The sequence below is a fragment of the Meriones unguiculatus genome, chromosome 1 (genome assembly GCF_030254825.1).
Source record: "Meriones unguiculatus strain TT.TT164.6M chromosome 1, Bangor_MerUng_6.1, whole genome shotgun sequence".
NCBI classification, from domain to species: Eukaryota; Metazoa; Chordata; class Mammalia; order Rodentia; family Muridae; genus Meriones; species Meriones unguiculatus.
The window spans coordinates 44,273,237-44,296,219 of record NC_083349.1 but is presented as its reverse complement, the minus strand read 5'-3'; the positions used below and the strand labels follow the sequence as shown (position 1 = coordinate 44,296,219).

General features: G+C 38.4%; 1 protein-coding gene and 1 pseudogene across 5 annotated transcripts in view; both read left to right on the top strand.

The window, feature by feature from the left end:
• Positions 1-22,983, top strand: part of Rfx3 (regulatory factor X3) — a 276,587-nt gene that overhangs the window by 155,913 nt on the left and 97,691 nt on the right. For all 5 annotated transcript variants that reach the window (XM_060388037.1, XM_060388031.1, XM_060388051.1 and 2 more), the window contains one exon: positions 4,803-4,900. In XM_060388037.1, the coding sequence (XP_060244020.1) occupies positions 4,803-4,900 (98 nt within the window). The remainder of the gene's footprint in view (positions 1-4,802; positions 4,901-22,983) is intronic.
• On the top strand, positions 263-1,661 carry LOC110541009 (splicing factor U2AF 65 kDa subunit-like; annotated as a pseudogene).

The following is a 22,983-nucleotide window of genomic DNA, read 5'->3' as shown; positions in this document are numbered from 1 at the left end:
ATGGAGAAAATGGTAAACATCCATGGGACAGACACTATATACATCTAGCCGCTTTTGAAGAGACAGACATTTAGATTATTCCTTGGAGCAAGTAACATAAATGAAGATAAATAATCTAGTTGTATACTTGAATAAATAAGTTTCAGTATTTAATACAATGTTTCATATAAAAATAACTACTATAACCCAATTAAGGAAGAACTGCAGCAAAGCTGCACAGGGCCCTACGCGGCCGACTAAGCTCAGCGAGAATAAACGAGAACGGGACTGGGAGAATCGGCACCGGAAGTGCAGCCACAGCCGAACTGAAAGCTGGGACCGGAAGCGCAGGAGCCGGAGTCGAGATGGGTGTAACTGGCGCCAGCTCCGGGCTGGAGAGCAAACCTTTAACAAGAGGATCACAGTGGATTGATTCGTTCACCCCTGCCACGAGAAGAAAAAGGTCCGTACATCCTGGGCAGTGTCACCACCTGGCTTTGAGCACATCACCCCAATGCGGTACAAGGCCAAGCAAGCTGCGGGTCGTATTCCAGCCACTGCCCTTCTCCCCACCATGACTCCTGATGATCTGGCTTGTGACCCCAACGCCTGGTGCCTGTGGTTGGGAGGCAGATGACCAGACAGGCCAGAAGTCTCTACGTGGGCAATTTCCCTTTTGGCATCACTGAGGAGGCTATGATGGACTTCTTCAATGCCCAAAGGTGCTTAGGGGAGTTGACCCAGGCCCCTGGCAACCAGTCTTGACTGTGTAGATCAATCAAGACAAGAATTTTGCCTTTTTGGAGTTCCGGTCAGTGGATGAGACAACCCAAGCCATGGCCTTTGATAGCATCATCTTCCAGGGCCAGTCATTGAAGATTCGAAGGCCTCACGACTACCAGCCGCTGGCTGACATGTCAGAGAACCCCTCTGTTTATGTGCCTGGAGTTGTGTCCACTGTAGTCCCAGACTCTGCCCACAAACTGCTCATCGAGGGTGTACCCAGCTACCTGGATGATGACCAGGTGAAAGAGCTGCTGACATTCTTTGGGCCTCTCAAGGCCTTCAAATTGGTCAAAGATAGTGCCACACGGCTCTCCAAGGGCTACGCCTTCTGTATGTGGGCATCAACGTTACAGATCAGGCCACTGTATTTCTGAATGGGTTGCAGCTAGGGGACAGGAAGCTGCTTGTCCAGAGGGCGAGCGTGGGAGCCAAGCATGCCATGCTGAGCACCATCAGTCAGACACCTGTAACCCTTCAAGTGTCTGGACTGATGACCTCTGAGGTGCAGTGGGCGGTCCCCCAACTGAGGTCCTGTACCTCATGAACGGTGCTGCCTGAGGAGCTGCTAGACGACGAGGAGTATGAGGAGATCATAGAGGATGTACGAGACGAGTGCCGCAAGCACGGGCTGGTCAAGTCCACTGAAATCCCTGGCCGTGGACGGCGTCGAGGTGCCTGGCTGGGGAAAGATCTTTGTGGAGTTTACTGCCAGAAAGCCTTGCAGAGTCTAACTGGCCGCCAACAGAGTGGTGGTCACAAAATACTGTGACCCTGACTCTTACACCGTTGGCACTTCTAGTAGAGGTGGCCAGGGGAGGGTTGGGGGCAGGGCTGGCTGGCGACTTTCCACCCGACCTGCCTCACCCTCCTTTCTCCCCTCTGAAGATGATGGGTAAAGGAGTGACAGCCGAATAACAGCTGGCAGCAACTGGAATGGCAGCAGTTAAGGGGGTGGGGAGTGGGGACTAGGGTGGGTGCACACAGATACATGCACCCACACCTACACAGAGAGGAGGGCTGGGATAGGGGTTGTGTGCACAGCAGGGCTGGTAGGACCCCCACAGCCCTTCCAAAACAGCCTCTTCTTATTCCTTACACCTCTTTCCTCCTCCCTTCCCCCATGGTAGGAACATAGTGTGTTTATATTTTATGGTCAAACTATTTTGAATTTTGTTGTCTGGCCCTGTGCCCTGCTATTTTCCCTTTGCAGGACTACAGCTCCATTCCTCCAGCTTCTGGTCCTCCCTTTTCTCCAACCTGGTTTCTTAAGTAGTTGATTCTTCTCCTTAGTCTTTTCCAGACCCTCAGCCTGTGGGCTCTGTCCTGCTCCTCCTCTCTGTGGCAGTTTCATATTTGCTAAAACAAATTTGCTCATTAAACACTTTGTTGTATTTAAAAAAAAAAAAAGAACTACAGTATCTAGGAATTGTAAGACATTAATAAGCAGATCACAAGATTAAATTAGAGAGGAGCAATGTAGATTTTGGAAGTTTGATACCTAAATAATAAGAGAATTTCCATTTATATATTATCCTGCTCTAGTATTATAAAAACTACCAATTTTTTTATATGGATGACTGATGGTTCCTTAAGAAAGCAGGCATGTACTTAACATTTATGGGAGACATAAATGTATGTAAAAATCTACAAGAAAATCTACTGTCTGAAGACATAGTGTGCAATATTACTTCAAATAATGTAGTTTGTAAAAACAGAAAGAGGTAAAAATCTTTAATGATCATGAAAAGTGGAGGTATTTAAAGAATTTCAGTAAAAGTTTGTATAATATAGAGCTAATATTGAAAGTATAAAATAAGATTTAAATGTATTTTAATAATAAGATCGCGAAGACATCTTACAGGATAAAAATGTATGCTGCGAAATTTTCTCCTCCCGTGTCAACATATCTGCTGATACTGCTACTTTTCTGGTTTTATTTATGTAGCCATTTTGAGGGGATTGTTTTACAGCAGACTTCCTGCTACTCAGACTCTTTGCAGAAGTCTACTGAAAAGAAAGGGACAGCAGAAAGCACTCAGCTTTTCTTCTTCTTTTTAAAAGACTTAATTTATTTGTTATGTATACAATGCATGTACTGTATATACACCAGCACACCAGAAGAGGGCACCAGGTCTCATTATAGATGGTTGTAAAACGCCATGTGGTTGCTGGGAACTGAACTCAGGACCTCTGGAAGAACAGCCAGTGCTCTTAACCTCTGAGCCATCCCTCCAGCCCAGCACTGAACTTTTTAAAATGGAACTTCTTCAAACCCTTAGATTTTTAAGTGTTTTTTTTTTTTTTTAAATCATGTGTGTACGGGGAGCAGGGTTGGGAATGTGTGCCCATGAGTGCAGGTGCCCTGAGGGGACAGAGAAACTCAAATCTTCTGTAACTAGATTATAGGTGGTTGTGGCTGCTCAAAGTGGACACAGTGGGAGCTGCGTATCTAGTCAATGGAATGATATGCTATCTTTCTCTAGCCCCAGTCACTACGTTTTAACCACCAATTTATATGACATGAAAAAAACAGGTAGAAAAAAATTGAGTTTTGCTATTCACCAAATCTAGAATGCCAGAAAGCCTTTGAAGGAAATGACCCATCCCCCTCCAACCAGAGTTAAGAGGAAAAGTAGAAAAAGAAATGAGAAACTGTTACAGATAAGGTATGAGGAGTCTGATAGCACTATGGGGAACATGTCACCATCTTGATTTGAACAGACACACACTACAAGGGTCATTGGAATGATGAATTTCAGATGATGTGATGGAACTGTTAATGCTTTGATAATTTTGATCTCTTGAGACTAGAGAAAGGGATCAGTGGTTAGTGTTTCCTGCTCTTATAGAAGACCTGGGTTTGGTCCCTATCACACATGTAGGGAGGCTTACAACTACAGCTCCAGTTCAGGGTCCTGGCCTCAATCAATGCCTGCACACAGACATGAATACACAACATAATTATTAGCAATAAATCATAGTAAACATTTTCATCTCTTTGAAATAACAAATTGGGGCCTGTGAGCTGGCTTAGTGGGTAAAGGGTCTTGTCACTAAGCCTGATAACTTGAGTTTGCTTCTTAGAACTCATGTGGTAGAAAAAGAGTGACTCATGACTCAAGCTTCATATGCACATCACACATAAATAAATAAATACATGAAAAGAAATCCGATCTTAGAATTGCTTTTACTAATCCTGGTGGGGTAGGGGTAAAAGGAAAGGGCTGGTGAGAGTTATTTTGAAAATAATTGCATGAAATTTGTTAAGGTGCTTTTAAATATTTGAGTGTTTAAGTTTTTCCATTGTGGGATTTTTTATTGTAATATTTAATTTTGAGATTATAATATAATTACATCGTTTCCTCACTTCCATTTCCTTCCTACAATCCCTTTCCTATAATTCTCCTTTGCTTTGTTTCAAATTCATGACCTCTTTTTCTGTAATTGTGTGTGTATTCCTAACTATGTAAAATACAACCTGGTTAGTCCATATAATGTTATTTGTATGTATGTATTTTCATGGCTTAAGAGGTCATCAGGTTTTTTTCCAATACCAAAAGCTCAGCTGCGAAAAAAATAAATATACCAGTGACATTATGTGGACATAGTTATTTTTAATTAAAAATAAATTTAGCCTTTAGTTTAAAAATTAAAATGGAGTAGAATTTTGTAAATCATTAAAACCAGTGAGGAACTTCCAGAATGTTAAATATAAAACTGTGTGTGCATACACACTGACAAGAAAATTAGAGAATTATTTTGGAATGTGCTATGGTTGATCTAGACACACAAGTTTCTTAACTTAAAAGTAGTTTCTTACCTTGAACGTAGCATGGACCTAAGAGATTTCATCACTAGCCATCCCTGTTGATCAATATTCTGGAGAAATTTTTGAGATCAAATGTGGTCTATTCTCCCTGTGCCTGCCCCTTACCATGGCTCTAATGCACCTAATGTGCCTAACCCTGACCATGGATGTTATGTGCTGTGCCTGTTCTGTATTTACCACTTACATGGTCCTCATAACTGTTTTTCAGGTGCAACAGGTCCAGACAGTTCAGCAGGTCCAACATGTCTACCCAGCTCAGGTGCAGTATGTGGAAGGAAGTGATACTGTCTACACCAACGGAGCAATGTAAGTTGGATTACATCATTTCCTCATTTTAAGTAAGTTGGATTAATTCCCCAACTCAGGGAAATACTGTACTTTCTAATAGTAATAATACTTTCTCTAGTCCTGGGATTGTTTGCATGATTTTTAACATTTTTTTTAATTGCAAGAGAGTTATTTAAACTGATACGGAGAGCTTAGTCTATATTTACTAATAATGTACCTGTATTTTATTCTCACTTAGCCTTCTCAGAATATTTTAAATTGTTTAAATTATGTGTACTTTAACAGTTCTCCCTAAATTGAGAAAAACTTTTATTTCTTGTTAGCAATGTCTTAACAGTTCCTTAATATCTGTGATTTTTAAATGTCAAGATGGATATGTACGAGGCTTGTGTTTATCTGTAAATCTGTATAAAATCATACATTAGGAATTTTGTAGACTTCTGCACAGTCAAATCTAAGTGATGATCTTCCATGAATCTTATTTTTCTACCTAAGTCTGCCTCCTCAACTGGTCTCCTTTGGATCAAAACTAGTAGCAATCCGTAAATTTATTGGCTTTTGCAGCCAGTTTGGATTGAAAGTCTCAGTGTGTTATTATAAACAAACAAACTAAAAATTACTCCAAGTTGTCATCAGTTATCTCAGTTTGTCAGTAAACAAAGTTTTGGAATACACTAAGTGAATGCTGATTGTCTCAGTGTCTTGCTCTTGCCCAGCAGTTTCCCTGCTTCTCGCATCTGTGTGTGCGCTCCTGCAGTGCATTGGCTCCTAGCATTCCTGCAGCCTGTGCACTTCTCACGACCTTGCAGCTTAAATGCATTTCTGCATTGTGGCTTCTCCTCAGAATAGCTCTTCTGCCTTTGCTTATCGCCCAGGGTTGCTTGATTGCAGTGATGCCATGCTGTGAGCTCTCAGAGGGTTTGGATTTTACCCACTGCAGTAACTGTAACAAGATAAGCATGCATGACAGAGTCCATTCATCACATTAATTTGACTAAAAGCTTAGATTTGGTTTAATTATGTATTAGATTATAATAGTGTTCTATGTAAAACATTCTGAACTTTCCAATTATTCCTTTATAGAAGTGGAATATACAGTAATCAGATTTAGTTGTTGGAGGATTTTAGGATATGTGTGATGTTCCAGACCCCAGGTCAGGAACATGATAGTGAGAAATGAAAAGAAAGCTCCTCTTTGTCTCTCTTTCTTTTTCAAATTAGAATAAAATATTGGTTTTACTATAGTATTTCAAAAATTATTTTTGTTGAAATTTCCTGTTTGTTTCCCCATGAGATACCCCTCCTTGTATCTTTTCCTATGTGGCAGTCCCTTTGCTGTCTTTATGTCACATATGTCTTCTCTGCTCCCGAAACTTTCTTTCTTATCCTCATTCTATTGTGATGATCAGTATATATTCTCACACCCACAATTATTTCTCTCTCTCTCTCTCTCTCTCACACCCACAATTATTTCTCTCTCTCTCTCTCTCTCTCTCTCTCTCTCTCTCTCTCTCTCTCACACACACACACACACACACACACACGGGAGGAGAGGGAGAGAGAGAAAGAATGAGGGACTCAAGAGAAGGCTTAGCAGTTTAGAGCTCTGGCTGCTTCCCATGGGACCCATAGCTGATTCCCAGTACCCAGTTAGCAACTCACAGTCATCTGTAACTTGTGTTCAATAGGAAGGGCCTCTGCGATCACTAGGTCCACACAAGATGCATATAGCCAAAACATTTATATGCAGAAATTTTTTAATTAAAAAAATAAAGCTAGGATCTGCAAGGAAGAGTGCACTTGCAATATTTTTTTCAAGTCTAGGTTACCTTATTTGATATAGTCATGTCCACATGTATCCATTTTCCTGTAAGTTTTATAACTTACTTTTCTTTATGGCTGAGTGAAGTACTGTTGTGTATATTGCCACATTTTAATGGATTATATAGATTAATTCCATTTTCTTACTATTGTCAAAAAGAAGTGTTAGGATGTACCACTGGGGTAGGAGATAGAGTTCCTTCTCTGGGTATATGCTCTGTATAGTGGAATAGCTGGAGCACATGGTATTTTTAGATTTCCTGGATTTCCATAGTAGCTGTATCAGGCTACCCTGGCACGAGCAGTAAATAAAGGTTTTTGTTCTCTCATACCCTTGAGCATATTTAATATAGTTTGCTTGTTTGATGATAACCATAGTGACTGACAGGAGATGGAATCTCAAGGCATGTTTGTTTACAGTTTTCTGGTGATTAAGGGTATTGAACAAATGAAAATATTTGTTTTCCACTCTTGTTTCTTCTCTTTAGAAATGCCTATTCATTCATTAGATTATGTATTGATTGGTAATTTGTGTGTTTATGTGTTTAATTTTTGCAGTTCTTTATATATTCTACATATTAATCCACTTTCTGAAGTATAACTGCTAGGTATTTTCTACCAGCCTATAGGCTATCTATTTTCTCTACGGATAGTTTTAGCTTCCCAAACCTTCTTAATTCCGTAGTTGTTTTTATCAACTTCTAGGGTCATTTCCTTTGTTGTTGGAGTCCTATTCAGATCCCATTTATCAATTCTTAGGGTTATGCTGTACCTTGTTCAGAAATATTTTACCTAATACCGTAATTTGAAATAATTGTCCACCTGTAAGCCAATTGTTTTTTATTCAGGCTAACAGATACGGATTTTATTGCATTCTTCTACAGGTAAATATCTAATTTTATCCCTACCATTTATTGAGTAGGATATCGGTTTCCCAATGTGTGCTTTTAACAACTTTGTGAAAAGTTGGTGGCTGTAGCTGTGTGAGGTTTTTTCTGGGTACTACATCATGTTTGCTAGGTCTGCTTATCTGCTTTTTTTTTTTTTCCCTCCCATGCTTTCTTTGTCACTGTGGCTCTGTAGAATAACTTGAAGTCAGTTATTCTGGTGCTTCCAACAGTTTACTTTCCGTATAGCTTTGGCTATTTGTGGTTGTTTTTTGTTTTCATATGAATTTCAGAGTTTTTTTTTTTTTTCTTTTTTTCTCCCTATTTCTATGAAGAATCGCTGGAATTTTGATGGAGATTACACTGATCTGTACCTCACTTTTGGTATAGCCATTTTCAAGGTATTGATTCTGCCAAGGAGGGATGCGTGGTCTTTTCTACCATCTACTGTCTTCTTCAATTTCCTTTTAAAAAGTCTTAAAATTTTCATTGCAAAGATCTTTCACCTTTGTTAGGTGTACTACTGGGTGTTTTTTTTTTTTTTTATAAGCTATTGTAATTGGGATATTCTTCCTGTTTTCTCAGCAAGTTTGTTACTGATATATAGAAAACTATTTATTTTTGTATGCTGATTTTAAAGCATACAACTTCACCAAAATTATTCATTAGATACAAAATTTTCAATGTATTTCCTAATGATCTTCAGGATATTGTTGAAGTCTGTTGTAAGAATAGTCTTTACATCTCTAATTTTATTAATTTAGAACTTATCTCTTTTTTTGTTAGTTTGGCTAAGGGGTTGTCAGTCTTGTTAATTTTTCAAGGAACCAGCTTTAATTTCACCTATCTTATGTAATGTTCTTTTACCCTCTATAGCACTACTTTTGCCCTGTCTAATCTTTATTTCTTCCGATTACTGAGTTTGGGTTTGGCTTCTTGTTTTTCCAAAACAGTGATGTTGCTTATGAGGGGCAGGCCTGATTTTTGGGAGGTTATCAGTTAGACATAATAAACTGGACTTTCAGAACTTCCTTTTCTGTGTCCCATAGGTTCTGGTAGGGTGTGTTGTTATTTTGATTTGAGTCTGGGAATCTTTAAATTTCCTGATTTGTTTGTTTATTTGTTTGTTTGTTACCTACTGCTGTTTTAAAAGTCTATTTTTCAGTCTCCAAATGTTTGTTACTTCTGAGTTTTCTCTTGCTGTTGATTTCTGGCTTTACTTTACTGTTGCCTGATGAGATAGAGGAATGATTTCATGGTTTCATGTGTTTAAGGCTTACATTATGGCCAAAATTTTAGTCAGTTTTAGAGGACATTATACAAATTGCTGACAAGAGCATGTATTCCCTCTCTGTTGAAGACTATTTTGTAGATATCTATTAAATCCTATTGGTCTATGGTATACTTTAGCTCTGAACTTTCTTTGCTATTCTTTTATTGTAAAATTTAATGTAAATTTACTAATTGGGTATCAAAGTTTCACAGTATTATTGTGTGTGAAAACCTCTGTGACCTTTTATATCTTTATTTTTTTTGTTTTGTGAAACTATAGCCCAAAGATTGGATGTGTAGTTATTTCCAGATATTATATCCTTGAAGAATTGTTCCCATTACTAATAGTAAAAATGACCTCATTTTTTTAAATCTCTTCTGACAATTTTTAGTTTAGAATCTACTTTACCAGATATGAGAGTCATTCAACCAGCTTGTTACAGCTTCCATTTACTTGGTAGGACGATTTGCATCCTTTGGCTCTCAGAATTTGCATGTTTTGCCACCTAAGTGTGTTTCTTAGAGACAGCAGATAGTTGGGTTTCTTTCTTTCTTTCTTTTTTTTTTTTTCAATTCAGTTTGTTTGTAATTGGTGATTTAGGCTGTTTGCCATAAAGTTATTGTGTCAAGTTCTGTGCTATTTCCAATGATTTTGTTAGTTGGTGTTGTGGCTGGTTGGATTGTTTCTGGTTTTCTTCTTCCTTTCCTATTAGTGTTAGACATTTCCTGGTTACTATGATGGACACAATCAACTTTCTTCTTGCTTTCCTCAGTCTGTTCGTCTTGTGGAATATAGTTTCCTGTGTTTTCAGGAATGAGGCTGTCTTTTTATTTGTTCCATGTACAGTACTGTCTTAGTAATTATTTCCAGTACTGCTTTGGCTTTCATATTTTGCCTTAGTTTTTGTTTGTCTTGAAATGGCCTTACTTTTTCATTCTTCATCAATGTTAAGACAACTTTGCTTGGTTTCGTGAACCTGGTTGAAAGTTACTTACATCCAAAACTCGGGAGATGGACGGATGGATTAATAGATGGAGGTAGGTAGGTAGGTAGGTGACAGATAGATAGGTAGCTAGATAGATGTAAAAATCAGTCCAAGCTTTCTTAACTTTGGAGGGTTTTGTTGCAAGATGTTATTTTATTCCAGCGCTTGTGCTTTTGGATTTAGCTGGCATTCTAATATGGTGTTTTGCTTTCGATTTTGAGCATCTTGACTGAAGAGCTGTGGAGAGCCTCTTCTCTGTTCCTAGCTGTTTACAGCTCTGAATTTCTCTTTATTGTACTGCTCTCCCCCTCAGGGCTTGGGAAATTTTCTGCTCTTGTTCATTGAATAAATTGTCTGTACCTTTTGAGTTCCTCTCAATTCCTTCTATCTCATGTATTATTAGATTTGGTGTAATATAGTCAGACTTTTAATTTAGTCAGACTTTTCATAGATCATCCCATTAATATTTAAAAACATGTGTCTGAATGTATTGTTATCTTTGTCTTCTTCTCTAAAATCCATTCTTGCGTGTTAGTCTGTTCCTGAAGCATTCTTTTGAAATATTGTGGTGTAATTGATTGACCTTTATTTCCACTGCTTTTGTTTGGTTCCTCCTCAGTGTCTGAATTTCTTGGTTGAATTTTTTTTTCTGCATGTTCTGTACCATTTAATTCACTGTGGTTTCTTTCCTGTCTAGGTCCTGAATGGATTCCCATATTTCTTTTCATTTGCTTAATTGAATAGCCTTTATGGCCATTGATCCTCTTTAAAAAAAAAAATCTAAATTTTTTTCTCTGAAGTTTTAGCTTTCTTAGTGTCTTTTTTTTTTTTTTATTTTTGTGGAGTTGAGAGGTTGTATGTATGTTATGGTGAATTGTCTCATTCTTTGTATGTATTTTTTGGTTGTACTGTGTGAATCTGTTGGGATGGATATATCTTCTTGTCTTACTTTCCCCCTCTTCCTAATATTTTGCTTTGTGTTCTTTTATAGCAGTTGTTCAGAAGGGTGGTGTTCATTGCAAACTATAGTTTCCACTTCTGTTTGGTTGTGGTGAGAACTGTCTGTGCTTTTTCTACTGCCTTACTGGCAGTCTTAACACCACTTGCAATAGGAGACACTGGTGTCCCGGATGAAATCCAGAAACAACAGCAATGGGAACTCATTGGGGAAAAATGAAGCTTATAAGATTTTCAAAGGTGAAGCTGTAGATGCTGTTATGTAGGGAAATGAGAAAGGAATTTGGAAAGTAGTATAAATGGGGTACAGTATGAATGAGTAGAAATCTATGTGGATTGATCTGTAGGGGATAGAGCATCATAGATGTGGAAACAGAGAGAAGATTGTTGTTGTAGAAAAGGAAAGGACAGTCTTTGAAGGCTTTTTTTTATTGTAAAATAGAAGTTTAAAAATCACCTCAGTAATTAAAGTAAAAAATGTAAATAAAAATTAAAATTAGAGAAAAAATGAACAGCCAAGATTAAAAATTGAAAATAAACAATAACATTAAAATAGTAACTATTATGTATTTGGTTTATATTTTTCCTCCTTATGGCAGTGTAACTTCTTCCTTCCCCTGTGGTTTGTGTCAGTTTCTACTGGTTGGGAAGGACAGAGAATCTCAGTAATTCAGGGTGCCCATGCACAGGAGAAGAATTTTGTGACTTTAGATTGCTTTATTTCAGAACCCCCAGGCCAGAATCTGTATATCCTGTCTGTCATTGGCGGCAGTAGTCCATGCTAAGGCAGTGGGAGAGCTGTGCTTAGTGGGAGCTTTAATGGTGTAGACAGTGTGGGCTGAGCACTTGGTGTGAGCAGCTTAGCAGAAGAGTGCACCCTTAGACTTCTAACCATTCATTCACCAAACTCAGCTTCTAATCCAGCATCTCACCCAGATTTCCCACATGTTCTGTTTGTTCCCTGCTTTAGGCACTGAGTCTGTCTACAGTGCCACTGCCTTCGTTACCTTAAAATGAACACGTTTTCCCTGGCATTCTTACCATTCGTCCCTGACTCTGTACTTCCCACCTGTTCCAGGCATACCAACTTTGCTTACTTCCTGGAGGTACCACTGTGTCTCTGTGTGTTGTATGCATTTTTCTGACTGAAGCAGCACCCCAGCCATTTTTTTGTTCTTTCTAGCCCACCCCTATCTCAGCCAGGCTAGACTGATCCTTCTCACAGAAAGGTGTTTTCTGTGAGAAGGACCTTGCTTCTCCTCCACAATCGGCTTACCTTCCAGCACACCTTATTTTCCTCCAGTATTGTATGACGAATGCTCTGTAATCTTTCTGATACTGAGATGAAATCTCCCTGGAATGTGTACTTGCCACTTTGTTTTATTTACATTTATTTAGATCATTGGCACTTACAAAAGTCAATAAATCTCTGTTATTCTAGTGGATATTCAGCTCTCTTCTCAATAGTGCAGTCTCTTTGTAGTTAATAGTGCAGATAATGTTCACCTGTTTGTTATGTAAGTTTGGGGACTCTCAGCTTGATTTTAGAATTTTTAATATACATTTTTAACTACTGTTAGCATTTATACCAAATGAAAAAGATGCCTCTCACTTGGACTTTTTGTCAGAGAAAATAAATATCTTTGTAGATGCTGCTAGAAGCAACTCCATCGTTAGCTGCCATTGCTTCTGACAGGGAATGATGGTACTCCCGAAGCTGAGAGTCGGATTTTTCATCTTCCAGGTTTGTGTGATGGACGCTAGGTGGCCAAGGACAGGGCGCCTGAGGTAGATGTTGAATGAGATGTTGGATGCTGTAGTCTCCTCGCATTTGTCCCGGTCTAAGGCTGTGCAGGTGTTTGCTCCACTGTTCAGGGGCGTGCACCTTTGAGCTTACGCGGCAGCAGCTCCTCAGGGTAATTTATGACTCACCGGAGAAATTGTCATAAACATTAATTATTGCTGAGAAAGGCTGTGCTTTGTTTACACTTTTTTGTCCTAAATTCTTTAGATTGTCTTCTATATTTTAAACCGTACTTTTGTTTGTTTGTTCATATGTGTGTGAGTATGTATGTGGCGATAAAAAAAAAAAAAAGGCAACTTGTGGGAGTATATTTTTTTTCTTCTGCTATGTTGGTTCGGGAATTAAAGTCTGGTTATCAGGCATGGAAGCATAAACCATCATGTTATCCCTTTTGTCCTTTCTTGTATATATTTAACTACCTCATGTAATAAATATGAATTAATTTATATACTTATAAAACCTTAGAAGAATAGCATCTCTAAAGTTGATTCTTTAGAATTGTAGGAACTGTTTAAGTGCAGAAATGATGCCAAAGAAACTGTCTAGCGCCAACACATATTTTCTATGGCCACTAGTTCAGTTGATTAGATCATGACTAATGAAGTCTAGGTCATGAGTTCACTTGCTACAAAGTCCAATTAGCTTTGATCTGGACTGTGTGGGCCTAGACCACATCTTCAATACCAGGGACCATGTCATAGTGAGCGCTCTTGGTCAAGAGAGAAGATGTACCACTTAAGACCTCTCATTACTAGCAAATCTACATTTTGAATAGGAGTTCTGAAGGATCCCTTTTATGCTCAACAAGGAAATGTCATTATGTTGCTATGAAGTATATTTAGGATTTTGGTGAATAGTTGACTATGAATATTTTTTCTCAGGCATCAAATAATTACTTTTTCAGCATAAGCTATTTGAATATTTTTTGTAATTTTGTACTGCTGCTATTAGACTCCATATAGTTTGTGGATCAAATGCCCATGTTAGGGTACTTGTATTATCTCTTTTTATTCAATAGACTTCAATATGTGTTAGAAAATGATGATCTCTATTGTTCTGTTATGTCACATTGAATTAATAGGCAGTTAGTATTTGATCTCTGACTTAGACCTCAGAGTCCCGTTTCTGTGTGTTAATAACCACATTTTGCTAATGATACTCCTAGAGGAGAGGAACTCTGATCGTTATCATAAACTTTCAAGCACCCAGTACATGACCCTACAACCTGCACATGCTTAGAAATTCTGCTCCTCTAAGCCTGTGTTACCACTGTTCTCAGGTCATGTAGACATAATGCATGGGGTCTCACTCAAGAGGTGATGACAGCACTCACAGATGCGTGTAATCACTTATGAGAATGTGTAATCATCATAATTTGCTAAAACTAAAGTGTTTACCTGGTTCTCACTGTGAATATGACAATTACTGCCAGCATAACAGGCTGAGCAGTGTGGATTAGTAAGTAGGCATGTATTTCAATTGAACAGTTGAGACTCCTTTATGATGCTCTGTGTTGGCATAGAATCATTGCTTTTACTCCAGGGAAAAGGTAGCTCAATCCATTCTTCTCCTGCTTATTTTACTCTTGTTCTGTAGGAACCTAAGTTGCATCTCCCAAAGATACTATCCCAAATCTAGGTCATAATTAATCTCTTAGTACAAATTCTTAAAACCTATAATTTCTCGTCATCTACGTTGCTGTGGTTAAACTAGCTGAGGAATACCACATACCACAAGCTATGAGTCCATTGAAACCATAACCTCTTAACAAGAAACCAGATTTTTAAAATAAAATTATTTTTCTTCTTTGTCTCGTCTCGTCCTCTTTGCATGTGTCCTCCCCTGCACTCCTGAGTAAAGCTTGTCAGAGTGGAAGGAACAATGTCCCCTAAACTATGTCAAAATTAAGTCTGTTTTATTATGGTTTTTCTATGTAAGCTATTAACTGAAATTTGTCTATTGTTTAAAGGTAATCAGTTGTTTGTTGGTTTATGTATGAGTACTATTTTTGCAAGTACACCTGCACACCAGAAGAGGGCATTAGATCCCAGTATAGATGGTTGTGAGCACCATGTGGTTGCTGGGAATTGAACTCAGGACCTCTGGAAGAGCAGACAGTTCTCTTAACTGCTGAGCCACCTCTCCAGCCCCAAGGTAATCAGTTTTTTTAATTAAATTTTTATATTTATATTAATTACAGTTTATTTACTTTGTATCCCAGCTGTAGCCCCCTCCCTCATTCTTTCCCATTCCCACCCTCCCTCCCTCATCTCCTCCCTGACCCTCTCTAAGTCCACTGATAGGGGAGGTCCTCCTCCCCTTCCATCTGACCCTAGCTTATCAGGTCTCACCAGGACTGGCTGCAATGTCAGGGAAGGTAATCAGTTTTTAAGATACAAAGGTTGTCTGTTCTGTTCATATCTGTGAAGCATATGGGTTGATGCCTTCTCAACTCTTCTTGTTTGAGATTGTACATTTGTCATCAACTTAAGTGTGACATTTCTCAAACCATGTTCCACAACATTAGAGTCCCTTAAAAGTGTACTGTGGTTACCCAAATGGAGAAAAACTTGTAACAGTCTTTGTGAGGATCCCCAGTTCTTAATAGAGATTTTGAGGTTTTAAAAAGCCCTATATTAAGAAGAAAGTCAGGGAGGAAACTAAGTATCTCTAAAGCTTTCACACAGTACACTTGGGGAGATGACATTTTTCATATTTGTAATTTATTCAAAATCCATAAGCATGTGAACAGAATGAGACTCAATTTTCTAAGCATCACCTCTTGAAAAGTCTGTGGTTAGTACATTTTCTGAAGGCCTCCACTTACCTCTCCATCTACTTCAAATGATTAATAAGAAACCAGCTCCAGTCATTCTTTTCCTCCTTAAGTGACACAGCTAAGTTTCAGAATTTGCAGGTGAAATTATGTTTTCTGATTATATTTAAAATCCTCTTTTCTTAAAAAAAACGATTACATGGAATTTCTATCATTAAGAAGACAAGATACTTTTTCATCTGTGCTCCTACTGATGCAGTCTAAGACATTTGGAAACTGGTGGACATCCGCGTCCCACTAGAGCTCACCAAATGTGAATGGCTCCATAGGAAGTGTTTTTGGAAGAGGAGGGACATTGTATGAAAAGAGCTTGGATGTCTCTTTACAATTAAAGAAAGGCTTCTAGTGTTAATTACATTAAAAAAAAAAAAACCCAAAAACAAAAAAACAATCTGTAGGTTGCTTTTGGTAAGATGGCCATTTTTAGTATGTTATTCCTACTGATCCATGAGCATGGGAGATCTTTCCATCATCTGATATCTTCATTGATTTCTTTCTTCAGGGACTAGAAGTTTGTTTTCGTTTTCTTTTTCCTTCTTTCTTTTTTTTTTTTTTCATACAAGCCTTCACTTGCTTGGTTAGAGTTAACACCAAGATAGTTTGTTTTTGTGGCTATTGTGAAGGGTGTTGTTTCTCTAATTTATTTCTCATCCCGTTTGTCTTTTGTATACAGGAGGGCTACTGATTTTTGTTTTGAGTTAATTTTGTATCCAGCCACTTTGCTGAAGGTATTTATCAGCTGTAGGAGTTACTTGGTAGAATTTTTGGGGTCACTTATATATACTATCACATGATCTGCGAATAGTGATACTTTGACTTCTTCCTTTCCAGTTTGTGTCCCCTTGATCTTTAGTTGTCTTAATGCTCTACCTAGGAATTCAAGTACTATGTTGAAGATATATGTAGAGAGTGGGCAGCCTTGCCTTGTCTCTGATTTTAGTGGAATTGATTTAAGTTTTTCTTCATTTACTCTGATTTTGTACATTTATACAATGAAATACTACTCAGCTGTTTAAAACAAGAAAATCATGAAATTTTCAAATAAATGGATGGAACTATAAAAGATTATGCTGAGTGAGGTGACCCAGAACCACAAAGACATGCATGGTATATTCTCACTTATAAGCAGATATTAGCCATATAATACAGGATAACCATATGAAAACCTATAGACCGAAAGAAGCTAGATAGTAAAAGGGACCCTAGTGAGAATGCTTAATTCTCATTCAAAAGGGCAAATAGAATAGACACTGGAAGTGGTTGAAGAGAGAGAACAGGACAAGAGCCTACTGGAGATGTCTTCTGAAAGACTACACCCCGCATGGGATCAAAGCATATACTGAGATTAATAGCTGGACTTTGGGCAGAGTGCAGGGAACCTTATAGAACAGTGGGGAGACAGAAGGACCCGGAGGGGACAGAAGTTCCACAAGGAGAACAACAAAGACAACAAATCTGGGCCCAGGGCAGGGGACTGCAGAGATTGATGCACCAACAGAGGACCATCCATGGAGAGGATACCTGCTCAGATGTAGCCAATAGGTCTTCATGTGGAATTCCTAGTAAGGGGAGCAGGGGTTATCTCTGACATGGACTCTGTTACCTCCTCTTTGATCACTTCCACCTGGTGGGGCAGCCTTGCCAGGCCACAGAGGAAGAGGATCTAGAAAGTCCTGATGAAACTTGATAGGCTACGGTCAGATGGAAGGGGAGGAGGGCTCCCTGTTTCTGTGGTCTAGGGGAGGGAGGTACAGGGGAAGAGGGAAGGGCGGGACATGGGAAAAATGTGGGAGGTGGCTACAATTGGGATATAAGGTGAATGGATTATAAAATATTAAAAATAAAAATTAAAAGCCCCCCAAAAAAACAACCTTGCCATTTCTCCAAATATGAAAGATATTCACATATAGCCTCTTAGAATGACAAAGTTGGAAAGATTGAGATCATTTATTCCCATCTTTTTACAGACAAACAAACTGAAGCTCAGGTAGGTAGAATTCACATTTTCTTGCCTCCAGTATGCAGTGCTTTTCAGTGATCTCCAGATCCTGACTTATCTGGAGTTTAGAACGCTGGTTTCTTTCTTTCCTTTTTTTTTTTTTAAGGAAATTTTATATGCAGTATTTACATATTTATTGTAGAAAGAAAAACTTATATTTTAATGGCTAATTATTAAATATTTTGTAATTATATCTACAAACCTCTTTGTGGTTTTTAGTAATTAGCATTTAATCCTATTTTGCAAATATTCAAGGAAAATAAATTATCATTTGGGTAGTGTACCTTCAGTGAGTTTACAACATCAGATATTGTGGTCTATCTAATACATTGTCAAATTGCTATCTTATTTTTCTGTAATATGATTTATGGTATGAAATTTACAACCTATTTTATTTTCTTAATATGCTCCTTCCATAATTGTTGGATTTTATAGTGGTAAACTTATTGTTGGTATGAAATTCAAAACCTTGATAAAATGCAAAGTACATAATCTAGAGGTAGTACATGCACTGAGGGACGAATGCATGAAGCACTAGAAAAAGTAAAAATGGTTAAGTCTTAGCTCAGTTGACTTATTCATTCTAATGACTAAGCAGGCAGAGAATATTCAAGGTCATGCTTAGCCACAGTATATGCCAAGGCAGGATGGGATGCAGCCAGCAATAACTATCTGAATTAATAGATAAGAGTCCTAGCATTTTTGTAGAACCTTAGATTCAGCTCTGAAGAAGCTTATGCCAGCAAATATATACAGATTCCTGCATCCACGTCCATTACTGGGCACATATGAAAGTAATAAGGTTTTGCTTTTGCTATGGAAATGGTATGACAGATAATTTTCATGACTCTTAGCCTTTGGCAGTTTGTATGAAACAAAATGAACACAGGACACCTGTTTAAATGTACATAAAAGTGCCTAGAAATGTGGCTATTTCAGTAATGTTCAGTCAAGAAATAGGTGCTTGATAGGCCAAATCTGAGAAGTTTTCTTGAACATGCTTAGGAGATTTCTGACAGAAATCTATTGAAGCAAGGAATTCAGGGGGGAAATAAAGGATGCATTCAGTGTTTATGGCATGAAAAACTGACTGTAGTGCTAGAAGAGTCAGTGTTTCTAGTACAGAAGAACAATTTGCATTACTCTTGGTATTTTTAAAAGTACATTTTTCAAAGCTGGGTATGGCAGCTCATGCCTGTCTGGCAGGTGGGTGGCTGGGACTGGAGGATCTTGAGTCCAGTCCAACCTAGACTACATTGTGAGACATGGTCTCATAAACACACAAACCAAGTAGCAGGAGCAGCAGTAGTAGTACATTCTAGATACTGCTTTAGGAGCTTGAATGTTTAAGCTCAGTAAGACTTGTAGGTGTTACTCATGTGTGACTTTGGTTTGATTTGGGCTCTAGAGATAACCATCTAACAAAATAGTGTTTGCTTCCCAAAGATTAAAAGCAATGTAAAGGATATTATGGCCTACTTCTAGTATCAACACAGTGTTTGAACATCACCTTCATTTTTTATTTAAATACATATTTTTGGTCAAGATCATATTCAGACAATTTTTGCCCCTCCTTCCTGATAGGCTTCTTTTTTATACTCAGTCAGAAATAGCATGTCTTAACCACTGTGTGTATATGAAACCACTAAGCCAGCTGTATGGCCCTGTGTATGATGCTCTGTCTGTAGTTTTGGCATGCTCTTTAGTGCCTGCTCCCCTTCTCTTGTTGTGTGCTATTTTCTAGCTCATGAAACATTTCCAGCTAGGACAAAATGTAAAAACTAGAATAACTTGCTTTCCACTGCCATATTTTCATACTGACCTGAGGGTTATGTAGATTTCATACATTTATTTATAGTACCTGTCTATTACTGATGTCTATTGAGAATTACATGAAGAAGGCACACCTGAAAGATGGAATGCATCAAGTCCCTTGATAACATTTTTCTTAGGCTCTAGTGACAATGTCCACATCCATAGAAGTGCTGTTATTAACACCTGTTGCTTTGGTATCTTCTAACGTGGCTCTGGCTTCTCCATCAGCCCTTCTTTAGCAGGGAGGGTCCTTCTCCGAGTAAGAAGATTACTGTGGTACTAGTGAGATACACAGCAGAAAATCTAAGAACCCCTTTACTGTCTTTTAGGATGATTTCTTCCTATCTATTTATAGCTGTCGCTGGTGTGTATAAAATCCTAAGTTCTTTCCATGTGATATAATGGTTCAAACCATGGGCTTGAGTTTTTGTATTAAGTCCTTGATTCATAAGTTTTTAACCTTGGACAAATCCTTTGAACTAATCCAAATTGTCTTTATTCAGCTTTTGTGTAAAACATGAATTGTAACAGTCGAAAAATCGGCATAAATATTAAAGCCCATGTGATAAGTATGTAGCGTGTGTTGCGTAGTGAATGGCCGACAACCAAGAGCTGTCCTTAGCGGTTAGGTTTGTAATTTGGAAAACATCTCCCTAGTGGGCATGCCCGCTTATCACTCCCGGACTCTGAAAAGGAAAGCAGCCCAATGTCTTGCATGTGTCAGTCATGTCCTGTATGTATTTATACAACTCATTGGACTATACTTTAATACCAATATCAAGTTGTCTTCATTTGTGCATTATTAAATGAGGCCATTTTATTTTCACTCAACACAAATTAACATAAACTCCCTTTTCTTTTAAAGTAAATGTGAAGTCAAGATAGCTATTTTATTTTAGTAAATGCAGAAGCCTTCTAATTTGGGAAATTATAGCAATTGTTAGAATTTTATATATATTTTAAATGGCATTTTTTCATTCCTTTTTTATTTTTGTTTTTTAATGTTTTTTGTAAGCAGAGACTGATTGTAAACAGCTTCGAGGTTAAGGGTGCAAGCCTGTGTCCACTCCTTCTCATTACTGGGCCCCCATGAACAGGCCCTCGTAGCGCTGCTCCGGTCTCTGAGTTCATATGAGCATCGATCCTGTGTGTCTGCAAGACACTGTTTCTTTGGAGTCATCCATTGCCTCTGACTCTTACAGTCTTTCTACCTCCTCTTCTACATAGATGCCCCAGCCCTGAGGGTTTGAGACAGACATCCCATTTGGTACTGAATGCTCCAAAGTCTTTGATGTTCTGCATATGGTCCAGTCTCTCTTAGTTCCTATTTACTATAAGAATAAGCTTCTCTGATGATGGCTTGGTGAGACACTGATCTGTGGGTATGACAGAATGTCATTAAGAATCAAGAAAATTATTATCTTACTATAATTTATAGTATGAAGTACAGGAATTGTGATGGGTTAAAATTTCCCATTGAAAATTTAAAAGTCTTAAAAAGTTTCACACAGTTTCTCATGATTTAACAAAGTATTAAAAATGTTTATTGAAATTTATAAATCTCAATGTTATGGCCAATAGAAATTGTGTTTTAAGTTATTAACCATGTATCGTGCTCACTATGTACTAGTATTATGTTGAGATTATAGATATAAATGAAGTACAATTTCATGGGAGTATGGATACATGAAGAAGTTAACAGTAAGTGTGTTGGAAGCTGTGTTTTAGGAGGGCAAAGAGTGTTAGGAAAACACAGAGAATGAAATGCAACAAGCCTGTGAGGAGTGGTTGTAGTAAGGAAGCAAGGATGCAGAAAAGGAATCTGATGAGGAGGAGCTTAAGCTGAACTTTTGTGGACAAAGGAAGAGATTTAGGACAAAAAAGAAAGCTCTCCAGTGCAGCAAGAAGGGTGGAAAAAATGGTATTTTCTGGATGAAAATGATTGTCAGTGTTGTTAGACATATAATGTAGGATAAACATACTATGTGCCTAACAAAGCTAAACAACAAGGAAGACCCTAGGGAAAATGCTCAATCCTCATTCAAAAGGGAAGATGCAATAGACATTGGAAGCGAAGGCAAGGGAACAGGACAGGATGCTACCACAGACAGCCTCAGAAAAGACTCTAGTGATAGAGGTATCGAAGCAGAGGCTAAAACTCATGGCCAAACTTTGGGCATAGTGCAGGGAATCTTATAAAAGAAGGGGGAGGCAGAAAGACCTGGAGGGGACAGGAGCTCCAAAAGGAGACCAACAGAGAGAGAGAGAGGAAAAAAAAAAAAAAAAAAAAAACTGGGCCCATAGGGCCTGTAGAAATGGATACCCTAACCAAGGACCATGCATGGAGATAACCTAAAACCCATGCTCAGATGTAGCCCATGGTAGCTCAGTTTCCAAGTGGGGTCCCTAGGTAGGTGATCAGGGTCTATCTCTGGCATGAACTCTGATCACCTGCCCCTGAAGGGAGAGCAGCCTTGCCAGGCCACAGAGGAAGACAGTGCTGCCAGTCCTGATGAGACGTGATAGACAGGGAGGAGGTCTTCCCCTATCAGTGGACTAAGGGAGAGATATAGGAAAAAAGGATGGGAGGAGATGAGGGAGGGGGGGCCACAGCTGAGATCAAAGTGAATAGATTGTAGTAAATAATAATAATTTAAAAATTAATAAAATAAAATCATTTAAGAACATGACCATCACCGAGATCTGAGATTATGTGCACACTGACCCTGATCCTTCCTATAAGGCTTTGAGCACTCTTTAAAGGAAGGGAGAATTTTAAAAGCAAGAATCATGGCAAATTAGTTAAGAAAATTTTGTTTCCATATTTGTATTTTAGAAAAATTCCCATATCTGTAAAATTGGAGAAAAATTTGAAGAAAGAAAGCCAATTAGAAGGCAGTTTTAATAAATGGCATTGTGAATTAAGGATTACAAGAGTAGAAAAGAGAATTGTAGAATTTCATGTTTCATTTAAAAGAGAATTCTTAGGTACATATCAGTGCAAGGGAAACATTAGCTTTAATGACAAAAACTGCTGTTCTCTGCCCTGATGAAGGGCAGAGAAAAACAAGAACCTTTAAAGGTGCTCACATAGCATGTATCCCCCCCCCTTTTCTTTTCTATTGAAATTAGATTCTTCTCTCACTTAATGTATCCTGATCACAGTTTTCCTCCATCTATTTATCCTAGTTGTCCCCCCACCCATGGATACACTCTTTTTCTGTCTCTTACTACAGAAGAACAGACTTCTAAAAGATAATAACTAAACATAACAACATAAAATATAAGATAAAACAAAACAAATCTCATCAAGGCTGGACAAGGCAACCCAACAGCAGAAAAAGAGCTACAAGAGCAGATACACAAAACCTGAGACCTACTAGTTCACACACTCAGGAGTCCTAGAGAGAAAGAAAAAAAAAAAAAAAAACCAAACTAAGCTTAAAGCTGTAATATATATGCAGAGGACCCAGTACACGCCCAAGTCAGCCTCAGTCTCTGAGTTCATGTGAGCCTTGTTCAGTTGATTCAGAGGGCCTTGTTCTGGTTTCCGCCATCCCCTCTGGCTCTTACCTTCTTTCCACCTCCTCTTCAACAGCATTCCCTGAGCTCTAAGGAAGAGATTTGATGAAGATACCCCATTTAGAGCAATGGTTTCCAAGACACTCTCTCTGCGTCTGGCTGTGGGTGTCTGCATCTATTCCCATCTGCTACAGGAGGAAGC